Source organism: Camelus dromedarius, chromosome 5 (genome assembly GCF_036321535.1).
Source record: "Camelus dromedarius isolate mCamDro1 chromosome 5, mCamDro1.pat, whole genome shotgun sequence".
Lineage (NCBI taxonomy): Eukaryota > Metazoa > Chordata > Mammalia > Artiodactyla > Camelidae > Camelus > Camelus dromedarius.
In genome coordinates, this window is record NC_087440.1 from 83,660,492 (window position 1) to 83,674,405 (window position 13,914).

At 50.1% G+C, this 13,914-nt stretch overlaps 1 protein-coding gene across 1 annotated transcript in view; it reads left to right on the forward strand.

Annotated features, from left to right (window-relative positions):
• The first annotated feature begins 10,398 nt into the window (after positions 1–10,398).
• The window catches only part of RIN3 (Ras and Rab interactor 3), a 104,216-nt gene continuing 100,700 nt past the window's right edge, over positions 10,399–13,914 (forward strand). The window contains exon 1 of the mRNA XM_031454222.2: positions 10,399–10,601. Coding sequence (XP_031310082.1) covers positions 10,558–10,601 — 44 coding nt within the window. The 5' untranslated portion in view covers positions 10,399–10,557. The remainder of the gene's footprint in view (positions 10,602–13,914) is intronic.

The following is a 13,914-nucleotide window of genomic DNA, read 5'->3' on the forward strand; positions in this document are numbered from 1 at the left end:
AAAACTGACACAGAATGAAGAATTTAAATGGAAAAACAGCAACTTGATGGGTGGTATGGCTTAGTGATAGAACACGTGCTTAGCATGCACAAGGTTTTGGGTTCAACCCCCAGTATCTCCTTTTAAATAAAGACAAGAAATAACAAGTGTCTGTGAAGATGTAGAGAAAAGGGAACCCTCATACACTATCGGTAGGAATGTAAATTGGTACAGTCACTGTGGAAAACAGTATGGAGACTCCTCAAAAAATCAAGAATAGAACTACCATGTAATCTAGCAATCCCACTTCTGGGTATTTATTCAAAGAATACAAAAACACTAATTCAAAAAGATATATGCACCTCTATGTTCATCACAGCATTATGTACAACAGCCAAGATATGGAGCTATGGGGATGTGTGTGTGTGTGTGTGTGTGTGTATAGAATACGTATATATATAATGAAATATATATATGGATATGTGTATATATATAATGGAATACTACTCAGGCATAAAAAAGATAGAATCTTATCATTTGTGACAACATAGATGGCTCTTGAGGGTATTATGCTCCATGAAATAAATCAAACAGAAAAAGACAAATACCATATGATTTCATTCATATGTGGAATATTTTTTTAAAAAACCAACAGGCAGAATAAATGAACAAACCAAACCAAGCAACAACAAACACATAGATGCATTTTCTAATTTTAGCAAGAATCCCACTAAGTCAGTTTAGCCAGAATCCTCCATCCTCCACACCGATCACCCTCGATACCTGATCAGGTTCTTCATCCTTCACTGACCCCAAGTGATGTCTGATCACCCTGGCCTGCCTTCAGTAGGAATCCTGTTAGGTTGGTTTAGTCAGACCTACCCTAACCCTTACCCTTACGTTTCTCCCTAGTAATTTTCCATCCACTGACCCTCACCCTGCTCCTTGGATATAAATTCCCACTTTTCTCTGTTATACTCAGCTTCAAGCCCAATCTCTCTCCCCAGCTGAGGGTCCACAGGGCCAGCGAGGCTCACTGTGAGGCTGAGCAGGCTAGGGGTGCTGTAACCAAGCTGGAGCCTTCCAGGTGTAGCGCTGAAAGTCCCATGTCCTGAGAAACCCTCAGCCCAGGCCAAACTAAGATGATCGGTCACCCCAGGCCAGAGCCAGGTTTCTGGGCGTATGACCTGTGCATTTGCAGAGCCCACACTTAGAGGGTCTCACTTAGACGGGTCTTGTCCTTGGTTTAATGTTCTGCTGTCGCTGTCTTGAAATCTGCAATATTTTTCAGCAATGGGTCGTACACTTCCATTTGGCATTAGGTCCTGCAAATCATGAAGCTGGCCCTGCCCTAGACCAGGATCCCTGTGAGGATCACACACTGCAGTGCCAGCATCTGAGGCTTCTGTGGACCACAATCCTGAAAGACAAGGGACAACATGCCTTCCTTTCTGGTCCTCGACATCACCTTGTCCATGGCAGCGTTAATTAATAGCAGCTGAACTGAGCCCAAACTTCCTTAAACACACCTCCTGGCATACTTGTCAGAGGGAGAGCCCAGGGTGGAAGGCACTGCAGAGCCCACGGAGCTGGGCATCCATTCTGCACTTATAAAAATCAATAAAGGAAAAAAAAAAAGTCAATGAAAGGAAACTGACATTTGTCACAAGGCTGCTACTCAACACACTGCTAGCCACCCCCATGTCATCTTCACAAGCAGCCGTGAGGTAAGTATGCCTCCACCTATCTTCCAGAAGAAGAAACTTGGGCTCAGAGAGGCTAAGAAACTTGCACAAGGTCACACAGAGGGCAAGAGTGGAGCTGAGAGGGGAAGGGCACTGTGTGGTTCTGAAGCAGCCAGAGTGTCTGTGCCCCCAGCACCCAGCCCTCTGCACAGCAGCTCCTGAAGACAGGGAGTCTGCAGTGGGGAAGGTTCTTACCTGAGGTCCCAGGAGCCTCCTGCAGAGTGTACAGCTGTCTGTGGTCGCTTACCCGGGATGACAGCAGAAGCCCAGGCTAGGACTGTGGCCAAGAAGACCAGTGTTGGGTCAGATTTCCTCTCAAACTGACCGGCTTGTTGCCACCCCATGATTTTTAATGAACCACTCTGGTTTTTCCCAGGAGGAAGAAACCTTGGGGACACCACACTTGATTTTCAGAGGAAGTAAATATCCTCAAAAGGGAGAAGTGAAATAGAGATAAATCACAGCCTCACTCCTACATAGTGACAGAACATCTTTTTTGAAACTGAAAGTAGACTTACCCTATGACCCAGCAGTCCCCCTCCTGGGCATATATCCAGAGGAAACTAATTCAGAAAGATACATGTGCCCTAATGTTCATAGCAGCACCATCTACAATAGCCAAGACATGGAAGCAACCCTAAATATCCATCGAAAGGTGACTGGATAAAGAAGTTGTGGTGTATTTATACAGTGGAATACTACTCAGCCATAAAAGAATAAAATAATGCCATTTGCAGTGACAAGGATGGACCTGGAGATCATCATACTAAGTGAAGTAAGCCAGAAAGAGAAAGAAAAATACCGTATGATATCAGGAATCTGAAAAAAAATTGGCACAAATGAACTTACTTACAAAACAGAGACAGATTCACAGACATAGAAAACAAACTTACTTATTGTTACCAGGGCAGAAAGGGGTGCAGAGGGAAAAGTTGAGAGTTTGGGATTTGTAGATATTATATGTGAAATAGATAAAACAACAAGATTCTACTGTATAGCACAGGGAACTGTACTGAGTATCTTATAATGGCCTATCATGAAAAAGAATATAAAAAGAAAAAATATATTTATGTAAGTGAATTATTATGCTGTACACCAGAAATTAATACATTATAAATCAACTAGACTTCAATTAAAAAAAAAAACATCTTTTTTGCAAAGCACGCTATACAGAGGAGTTAAGATACAGTCCTTGCCCTTGAGGCAAAAGACAAATGAGGAGGATTAGCTGTCATGAGCAACTACAGCACCGCTCAACGGTGGACACTTTCAGCAGCTTTCCTAAGCAGTAACTCGTTTTCCCCTCGTCACTGTCTTGAGAGGTAAGTAGGGGTCTACCTCTGGGCCTATCGCTGGGCGCTGACTCATGCCGCTATCTCCTCCTGCTAGGATGCCCTTCCCTTATTCCTACGTGTTGAAATCATCCTCCAGAGAACCGCCAAAGAACAGTAACTTAAACAGGGTAGGATTTGATTTCTCTCTCACACAGTAGAAGACGAAGGTGCTGAGTCCAGGCTGCTGTGGAACTCCACAGTGCCAGTGACCCAGCCTCTTTCTCTGTTATGGCTCTGTCTTCCTCAGGATATAGCTTCTGCCTCATAACCCAAAATGGCTGCCTAGCTTCATCTTGACTGCAACCTCATGAGAGATCCTGAGTCAGACTCAAACAGTTAAGCTGCTTCTGAATTCCTGACCCATGGAAACTATATATGATTTAAAAAAAAAAAAAAGTTTATTGTTGTTTAAAGCTGTTAAATCTGGGGGTAATTTGTTATACATCAATGGATAACAAATATACCATACACACAGGTTTAGTCCATTTATTTAGCTGTCCTGAGTCCCCAGCCTGGACACACATGAATGAATCAGACATGGTTATTAAAGACTACCTATCAAAACATCAGGAGTTCCTGGGGGTGGAGCAGAAATCACATCATATTTGTCCTTGCCCTTGGAGCCCTTTCCCCACCTTGACACATAGTAGGGTTGCAGTACATGGCACACAGTAAGAGCTCTGCTTCCCAGAGAATAGCTTCCACCTCCTGGCTTGCCTTCTGGTAGATGAGCCAATTTAGAGATGATGAGCTGTTAATGCTCAATCATCTGGCTTCTCGTCAAAAATGTGGATTTGTTTCTCCAAGGTCACTGTTTCAAAGCCTCTTTCCATTCCCTCACTCCACGTGCTGCCAAGAGGAAGGACATGCAAATCAGGCAAACGAAAGCCGTTCCTGAGCCAGCTGCCTCCCCCAGCCTGAGCCTGAGTCCTTCAAGGCCCACCAAGGACTGCCTCCTCCTTTAGTCCTCCCTGGTCCTCTTTTACTGAGGGGGAGGGAATGAAAATGATCTTGAAAAATGACTCTTTCATGCCAAACTTTTGTGAACCATATTGTCAGAGCAACTTGAATTATACATATAACTCATGGCCTTGTTTTCTTAAATGATAAAATATGCAGTACTCTACTATAAAGTCCAACTGATTCTCACAGAATGCTTTCACTGCTTTTTGTCAAACTCTTGTGTCTGTAACCAACCTATGGTTGCAACAGATGAATGACAAGAATGTTGTAAATAACACAATTTTGTTTACACTCGTGGGTACAACCAAAGCAAAACCATAAAGATGTAAGTCAGAATTTCACTCATTCGTTGATGACATGAGTAACTCCTCTACAGAATCAGACAGTAGTTTTTTGCAAACTGGAAGAATATTTGCTTAATTTTTTGTACTCTTCATAACATAACAACTAAAGGTATGGCACATTTTTAGAATTACTTTTTTGAAATATAATTGACACACAATAACTGTACGTGTTTAATGGGTGTATTTGATACCTTGATGTATGTAAATACGCATTAAGCCATCACCACAATCAAGATAATGAATATATCAATCAACCCCAAATGTTCACTCAGTGGCCTTGTTTTCCTGGTCATTTCTATACAGATGTCATTGACACTGCTGGTTATCTACCCAACATCCATTCTTTTCTTCCCTGCCAACAGAACCTTAATTCTGATCAGGTTTCAGCCCCTCCCCAGCATGATCTGGGGGAAGGTCACCTCCAAGCCCAGGACCAAGTGTGGACCTGAATTAACCTAGGCCAATTGGTATGTGATATTCTCCTGGTACCTGGACCAGACATGTGACCTAAGTTGGCCAATCACACTACAAGGACTTCTGTTGCATGCTTAGGAGAAAGGATTTTTCCCCTCTCTTGCAGGATGCCCTTGCAAGGCATGATCTCAGTTGCCATTGGAAGCTGTCTTAGAACCATAGGAGAACCAGTTTAAGGTTGAAGTCAATGCTGAGAAGGTCCAAGCAGAAAGAGGGACCAAACCGGAGTGACTGATGGCAATGTTGGGTCCCTTTACTAGGCAGCATCTAAGCTGGTGCCCAGTGAGCCCTGCCTCCTAGTTGTCACACCTTTGCTTGATCCCCTCCCATTGAGTGTAGGGAGTACTTGTGACTTGTTTCTCACAGAATAGGACAATGGTGACGGGATGTCACTTCTGTGATTAGGTTATACAAGGCTGTAACTTCTGTCTTGCTAGCAGAATCTACTGCCTTCTCAGCTTGCACACTTTGATGAAACAAGTGGCCATGTTGGGCATTTCCACGTGGCAAGGCATTGGAGATAGCCTCCAGCCAGCAAGAAACTGAGGCCCTTCAAGGAACTGAATCCGACCAACAACCATGTGAGTTTGTAAGCAGATCCTTCCCTAGCCGACCCTTCAGATGACACCCCAGCCCTGGCCAACAACTTGACTACAGGCTTGTGAGAGCCCTTGAAGCAGAGGCAACCATCAAGGACTCCCAATTCAGAGAGATTGTGAGATAATAAATGTGCTGTGTTAAGCCAATAAATTAGGGGTAATTTGTTACAAAGCAATAGATAATTGATACACTTTCTTATCTCTAGGCTTTGAGTTATATGGGACAATCCATTTCCTTTGTACTCAGTCCTCTTAAGGTCCTGGTTTTCCATCACTTAAACCCAAGAGCATCCTTTTATGGCATGTCTCATCCCACTAGCACGGAAACTCCTCAAGGACAGAACTTCCATGTCCCCCTAGAGCCTCGCTGGTGTCATAACTCTATAAACTGTATGGATCAAGGAATTCTTGGCCCTCATTTTAGCCCATCTTCTGACAGCGCAACACAGGGACAATCCAAACAATGACACAAGACTCAGAAATAGATTAGACTTTCTCCTGGGTTACAAGTCATTTTTATTTAGCCAACAAGAGCTTATTAAGTGCCTGCTGTTTGCAGGCCCTCCACTGGATATTGGGGGGTTGGGGCGGAGAGAAAAAAATTTTTAAAGGGTGTAGTCCCAGCTCCTAGGGAGCCTGCAGTCATGCTAAGGATAGCAGAGGCATGAGAACATTAGAGTGTCTAGAAATATGTAACAAGTGCAGGTTAAGAGGGCACTTCAGTGGGAGCAGACAGGCTTCAGAGACAGACCTTGGAGTCAGATGAACAAATGCAGCTGACTGGGCAGCAGAGAGTTTCCCTGGGAAAGATTTTGGAAGGCTTCAGTTTCTGCCACAGCGATGGATGGTGGGTGTGGGGGGTCACAGGGGGAGCTGGCTGAGGGAAAACAGGACAACAGACAAGGAGCTGCACAGTAATCCAGGTTGCGGGCTGCTTTAAAAGCTTTTGGGGGTGTCTCCTCAGCTCACGAGCACCCCCTCTTTGAGACTGCCTACCCTTCATAGCCAAGGTGGGTCAATCAGATTCTCCCTCTCCAGAGAATGAGGAATTGGCACTGCAGGATGCTGGTCAGTCTCTACACAGCTGTGAATGAGACATTGAAACCTGGGGGTTGTAGGTGGTCTGTCTGCAGAGAAGAGGGAAGAAAGACGGAGTCCTGCAGAGAGAGGACCATGCGGCAGCATCCCAGAGAAGGGGGCTAAAGACACCCTGCTGGGTTTTAGGAGAGAGACCCAGAGCCTGTCTGTCAGGGTCCCATTCCTTGGAGAACCCGGAGAATCCCTGCACACCTCTGGGTTCCGCCAGGCACACCTACGCCTGTGTCAGATTTATCTCCCTGCCATGTGGAGTCTCAGGGTGGATGCAGGTCTGGAGGGCCCAGGCAGGGCACAAGCCAGCACCCCAGCCAAGGTAACTGGGCCCTGAGAAATCCTTCTTTAGCCGGTATGTTTCAGAAATCTGAAACAGTCCTATAAAAAGCCAGATTCCCAGTTCCAGTTTTTTCTTTTTTCATTATAAGGCCTTGTATGCCCAGGCGCTCATTCCTGCTGGGCGTCTGATGGTGAGAACTGAGAAGAGGCTGCTGCTTTTCCAGAGCTTGGTTCCCAGGGCACCCCAGCCCCTACCCAGTTGGTGCAACATTTCATTCCTGGCTGACCCTGAGGATACTGACTGATTTTGCAGTAGTTAAGCTCCACACCCCTCCCCCCACCCTTCCGAAAGATTTCTCCAAAGTAACAGGGAATGGAGATGTGGGAGCTTTGGGGGAGATCAGAGAACGATAGCAAAGGCCACAGAAAGAGCTATTTTCTGTAACTGTTGTTGCAAAACAAAATATCCCAAATAGCAACCATTTTATTATATTTCACAATTTTACCAGTCAGGAATTCAGGCAGGGCTTGTCCAGTGACTCTCCTGCTCCATGTGACATTGTGGTCACTACATGATATTTAGCTAGCAGATGGGCTGGTCTGGAGGGTCCAAGATGGCTTCACTCACACGTCTGGTACCTGCGCTGACCTGCCCAAGATTCCCAGCCAAAAGCCCAGTAGGCTCGGAGCCTAGTTTGTCTGATTCCACAGTTTTGCCCTCCTGCCCCTCGCCCACTCCAGCCCTCCTCTGCACCTCAGGAGGCTAACCCATAGGGACTCCACACCCGTGGGGACTGACCAGTAGGCTCCCAAACCTTCTAGCTTCCAGCTGGCTTTGGTAATTGGGGGGCCTATTGCCTGCTGGAGATCAGAGGGAGGGAGGAGATTCAGAGTATTTATTTTCCTGGCTGCGTCCCTGGACTGAGGGTCCTTGGTCCTCTCCCCTGGTGGGCTTGCTACAGACAGGACTCTCTGCTCCTGGGTCTGGGAACCACTCCCTGGTCTTAGCTTTGTGCTGAGGAAGATATTAGGTCTGAGGGTTGCAGCACCCTCCCTTGTATTTCCCCACCACACATTTATTAAACATCTTTCAAATTATCCTACTCACAGGTGCCATTTATTTCCTGTGAGATCTGACTGATACATTTGCGCTTAGTCATAGCACAAATAATAGCTCATACTTACTGAGCCTTACTACATGCCAGGCCCTGTTCTAACTCCCCTACCTACATTAGCTCATGCAACATTCACAGAATCCTTATGAGGTAGTGCCTACTATTATTATCCCATCTCACAGATGAGGAAACCGAGGCACAGAGAGGTGCAGTAGCTTGCCTAAGGTTGCACAGCCACTAAGAGGCTGAGTTGGGAGCTGAACCCTGGCAGCCTGACACAAGTCCCTACTCCCACTGACTACTCTATATTGTAGGAAAAGTTCCTTTGAAAGAGCATCCTCTGTTTCCTCAAAGGCTCTCATCCAATTCAGAGCAAGGTTTGGGGGAGTTTTGAAAAACAAAACTATGCGATGAGATTTTTTTCTTCACTAATAGTCCCTAGAAACTCCGGCAAGGCTTGGAGTTGACCTCCTAAAGGTGACCCTCCCCTAAAAATGCCCATAATTCTCCCCCTCAGTCATCAGACTGAGTCTATTTGCTCTCCCCTGTGTGGAGGGAGGGGAAGGCTGAGAAGCATGGGGAGGTAAGAGCCACTCAATGAGGCCCCCAGAGAGGCAAGCCAGACTGTACTATTTGGGGGCAATAGGTTGAAGGGTTTACCTCTTCATCCCTACAGCCCTGCCATAGCTGGCCATCCTCCAGACCCTAGGGAAGAGTGGAAGGCAGAGGGAGGGGCTGCAACGATGGACAGCCTGGACTCTCTGGATGAAAACTAGCAGAAACCTGACTCAGACTGTGCTTGAGCTTTTAAAAAGGGAAAAGAAAATACAAAGGACTGGATGTGTTCTCGTAACTAATGGTGCAGCTGGCTTTAAGCATATCAGAATCTAGGCCTCGAAGGATGTCACTAGGACATAGTCTGTCTCTGCATTGCTTTCCTCCATCTTGGCTGTCTTCTTGAGTACATGGTGGCCCAGGTGGCTATTGGGCTGCCCCAAGTTTATACTCCCCCAGCTTAACGCTGGCTTGGGATTGGGGGCAGACTGCTGGAATTCACTGACATTGCCAACAAAAGTCTCAAGGAGGGATCTTATTGGCCCAGCCTTGGTCACATGCTCATCACTGGGCCTGGTAAGGTGTAACTGGGAAAAATGAGATTATCCACAGTTCAGATCAGCCTAGAAGGACCTGAAAGACTGTTTTAGGTGCCAGAGTTGGATAGATACTCTCCCTGAGATCCAGGGAGGCCTGGGAGTGGCCTAATGGCACTCTGGAGTGTCATCTCATTTATACTCATCACTTTTACAGATGAGCAAGCAGAGGTACAGAGGGCAAAGGGGCCTCCGGATGCTTTTACCAGAGCTCTGGACTTCAGTCCTGCCTGCACCTCAATTTGCTGCGTGTCCTCGGGCAAGTTACCTCTGCTCTTTAAGTTTCAGTTTCCTTATCTGGAAATAAAGGTGTTGGACAAGTGGGTCTCAACTGGGATGAGTTTGGCCCGCAGGGGAATTTGGCACTGTCTGGAGACATTTTTGGTTGTTACAAGGAGAGGGCATCTAGTGGATAGAGGCCATGGATGATGCTAAACATCCTACAATGCACGGGACAGCTCCAACAACAAACCATCGTCTGGCCCCAAACACCAATAGTGCCAAGGCTGAGAAACCCTGCACTAGACAGAGGTCACCCTGTAGAGTCCAGTCCTGAGCAGTCACTGTGAAATGCTCTGAGGGCAGCCCTGGCTGAGGAGGCATTTTTGAGGGCCCGGGGATTTAGAAGAGAGGTCTTCAGGCCCCACCAGAGTTGCTGTAGATGTGGTAATTGTGCAAGCTGACTGGCTTTCTCCCTTTGCTCTCATCTAGGTGTGGTACCCAGAATAGAGGAATTCGATGCCTAGCTTGTTGGATAAAGACTTCCTTGCTAGATAGTGAGTTCACTGTCAGTGGCGGCATTCAAGAGGAGGCAGCGTGGCCACCTAACAGAGATGTGGAGGAGGCGCCCTGCCTCTGGTCTGAGGTTGCAGCTGGGCTATTTTGCGGCTCTTTCAGGCAGGAGGTAAGGCGGGAGAGTGCCCTGCATAGAGCTCTTGGCCTCCCCACCTGCCAGTCGGCAGCCGTAGGAGCTCCTTCCTTCCCACGCGACTCCTGGCCAAGTTGGAACTTTTCTAAGTTTTTCTCCCGGGTCTCCGGGAGCAGCCGGAGCGGCGGAGGCAGCACCCCTGCGCTGGGCGCCCGCTCCCGGCGCCTCGGCCCAACACCGCCTGCCGCCAAGCCCGGCCCCGGGGGCGCGGCCGCCGGGGCTTCCGTGTGCCCCAAAGGGGCTCCGGGCCTCAAGCCGCCGCCGAAAGGCTTTTGACAAAAAACTCTTGACCACCAAGGCCAGCCTCTTCCTGAAAGCCCCGCTCGCTCCGATACAGGAAGTAAAAGGGAGCGAGCGCCCCAGAGCGCGGCGGCGGGGGCGGCAGCGGCGGGGGCGGCGGCGGCGGCTTCCCGACTCGGCGCGGGGCTGGCGGCAGTGCCCGCCCGGGCCCTTCCCCAGGGCAGCGCCAGGGGCATGCGGGCGCCTGGGGCCCGGCGGCCCGCGCCGCCCGGCGCCTGAGCCCCAGCATTCACCGTCCCGGAGCTGCCGGCGGCATGATCCGACGGGCCGGGGCGCCCGCGCGCGCGGACCCCGCGGGGTAAGTCCGGGGCCGGCGCCCCTCCTCCCTCGGTGCCCCCGGGTCCTGCTGGGCCCGCGTCCCTCCCGCTCCCTTGCCCCTCCCCTTCCCCGGGAGTGCTCGGAGCTCCCGGAGGAGCCCCAGAAGCGGGACCTAGGGGTGTCGGGCTGAGACCGAACCCCTGGCCACGGCCAAGGCCAGTCCCCGGTTCTGCGCAAAAAGGAGCGGCCCTGATACCTTTTCAGGACCTGGAGACTTGGCTAAAATTTTAAGCCCTGACGTCGCTCGCGGGAAAACCAGCCGGCACTTTTGCGGGCTAGGCGGGCGGGTGCCAGAACGGCGTCTCTACTGGTCAGAGCCCGCGCGGTGGGGTTGTGCGGACGCGCCCTCACCCCTCACCCGCCTCCCCTCCTCCCCAGGCCTCCCCGGTCCCCGGCTCCTGTCCCGCCTGAACTTTAGATGCAGTTACTCGCGGCCGGGACCCCGCCAGCCTCCCTCACCCGCTGCCCTGCCTGCGCCCTAGCGCGCGTCCTCGGGTCTGGGCTCTCCGCCGGGCATGGGGCGGGGGACCAGGGTCCCCGTATCTTTGGACACTTGCGGCCCAAAAGCTGACCAACTGACCTAGACCGAGGAAGCACAGGGTCCCCTCCCCCATCCTTCTAGTGGATCTAAGGGCAGTGACCTTCGGACCGGCCTTTGCGAAGCCTGGGGCTTGGGGAGGGTCCAGAGCGCACGAGCTTCGCGTGGCCTTCGGGATCCCCCGGGGAGAAGGCGCAGCTTGGAATGCGTGAAGCCCGAACCGGTTTGGGAACTGGCTTTCGAGAGGGGTCTCTAGTGTCTGATTTTATGTCCCCCAACCCCACGTCGCAAACTCGGACTTCTGGACGTTGCTCAGAGCTGCGCTCCGCGGAGTAGATACCCCCGCCCCGCCCAGCCCAGCCCAGCCCAGCCCAGCCCAGCCCAGCCCAGCCGGCGTCCCGGGAAGATTCAGTGGGTTGAGAAGGCTTCAGTTCAGAGGCAGATTCCTGGGAAAGTCTCTTAGAACCTTTCTGGGTGCCAGTGTTGATGGGCGCCCCCGGGGAAGCCAGACCCGGCTTTTTGGTTTAAAAGTCCCGGGCTACTTCTGTGGTGGAAACCCAGCTGCTGTCTGGCCTAGCTCAGTGACCTCAGCTCCCAGGGCCTCAGTTCTCTGCTGTGTAAAACAGACGGTTGGGCTGATCTTGTGCAGTCCCAAATTGGGGGGCAGCTGGAGGTGACTGGCTCCCACTCTAGCAGGAGGGGTGGCCTAGTGGGACCTGTAAGCGCAACTGGATCTGAATGCCTCCTTCCTCCCCGCTCCCCGTTGCTGCCAGATCTGGGAAGTTCTGCCTGGATGCTTTCCCTTGAAAATGGAAAGACAAATGCCATCCGCCTGGAGGAACTGGAAATTCTGTTGGGGAAGGGGCCCCCTCAGGGGCACACTACCACACCCAGTATTGATGGGTGGAGATAGAAGGAGTTTCCCAGGGAAGAAGGGGAGGTGAGGGGCCAGGGTCCTGATCTACTTTCCATATTTCCCCCAGGGATGACCTCACCTTACCCACTTCCTCTTGCCTTTCTTTGTTCATTACTGGGCCAGTTACTTAACCTCTCTGCACCTCAGTTTATCTATAAAATAAAGATAAGTAATAGTAACTACCTCTTAGACTTCTTTTGAAGATTAAATGAGATAATGCATAAAAATTTTTGCACATTATAGGGCAAACTTTTAATAGTTAGTAGTACTATTGTTATCATTTGTTGAGTGTAGCCCCTCTGCTTGTCAGCTGTTTAACCTTGGACAAGAGACCTGGCCTTTGCCTCATCTACAAATTGGGGTAATCATAACACCTACTTCATAGGATTGTTATGAGGATTGGATGAGTTAATATTTAAGGTAATTATTTAAGTCAGTATCTAATATTAAGGGTTAATACACCAGTTCAAGCCTGCTTAAAACAGTGTCTGGCATATCCTTAGATGAATATTGGTTTGTTGCTAAAAAGATTGCTTTATTTAAGAGGACCTTTGGGGTTGGAAGATTTCCTAGATAATATCTCATGTAACCTTGCACCCAGTACAGGAGTCCCTTTAACAACATTCCTGAAAGGCACTTGTATCCCTCCAGTGATGGAGAGCTTGCCACCACTGTGGCAGTGTTTCTGACAAGCAGATACTTGAGAAAGGAATCCCTGAACCTGAGATGCCATCTTCCTCCCCCTAACTTCTACCATAAGAAACTGTTCAGAGGAGCCCAATCCTTCTTGAATCTTATATACTAGAAGGCAGTCCTCAGACCCCTGCACCCTCTGTTCCCCAGGCTGCACATCTACTTGTGTTCCAGTGCGCGAAGGTGACGAGGAGCAATCATCTATGACCCGTCACCCCCAGACTGCCCTCAGAGGCCCCCCAGCCTGGGTCCTGAGTCCTCAGCTGAGCTCATCTCTCCACCTGGCTCCCAAAGCCCCCTCCTTCTTGCTGGCAAGAGATGGCTGTCCAGACAGATGGGGAAATGTCTCCCACCCCACACTCAGGGGCTAGGATCGGGTCACTTAGATGTCAGCCCCCTGGAATAGGAGTGTGAGGATCTTGGCAAGCAGGCTCTGTCTACCTGTTGAAAATCCCTGCTGGGGAGAAAGAAAATGCAGACTGCCCAGGACTCTGGGCACAGACACTTTTCCCCCTCCATTCATTCAAGTTTCGTTCAACAGATAGTACCTGCACTATTAGGTGGAGGTGGGGGCCCAGCCTTAAACCAAGCCCCTGCTGGCTTGCAGCTGACCTTCCCAGAAGAGGACGGAAAATCAAGGTTAGGGGTATTCTGGGGCTGTTCTGGAGCAGGTGGTCTGAGAAGACCACTCCAGGAAGATGGTGTTTAGCTGAGGCCTGAAGGAAGTGGGGAGAGTGAGTCAAGTCCCTGGGGGGCGGGGGGGGGGGTGTGGTTGGTGAGGCCAGTGAGGCTGGAGCAGAGTGTGGGAGAAGAGGGTAGGAAAAGGCTGGTGGGGGCAGGGGGTAGACTTTGAAGGGTGCTCTGAGTTGGTAGGGGGGGCACAGGTGGGGTTTGCATGGAGCGATGGCCTGATTTAGATTTGGGCAGTAGTGAGGACAGACTGCAGGTGGAACAGAAGCAGAGAAACCTGCAGGGAGGCCCCTGTGGTGGCAGGGAAAGAGGGCTGGGGCCAGGGTGGAGCGGGCAGTGGAGACCGGAACAGTTGGAGCCACAGGATTAGCTGGTGGGTTGGAGGTGAGGGGGGGGACAGAGGCATCGAGATGTTGCTGGGGAATCCGTGACTGCCAAGCGGCTGGACGCCGTACT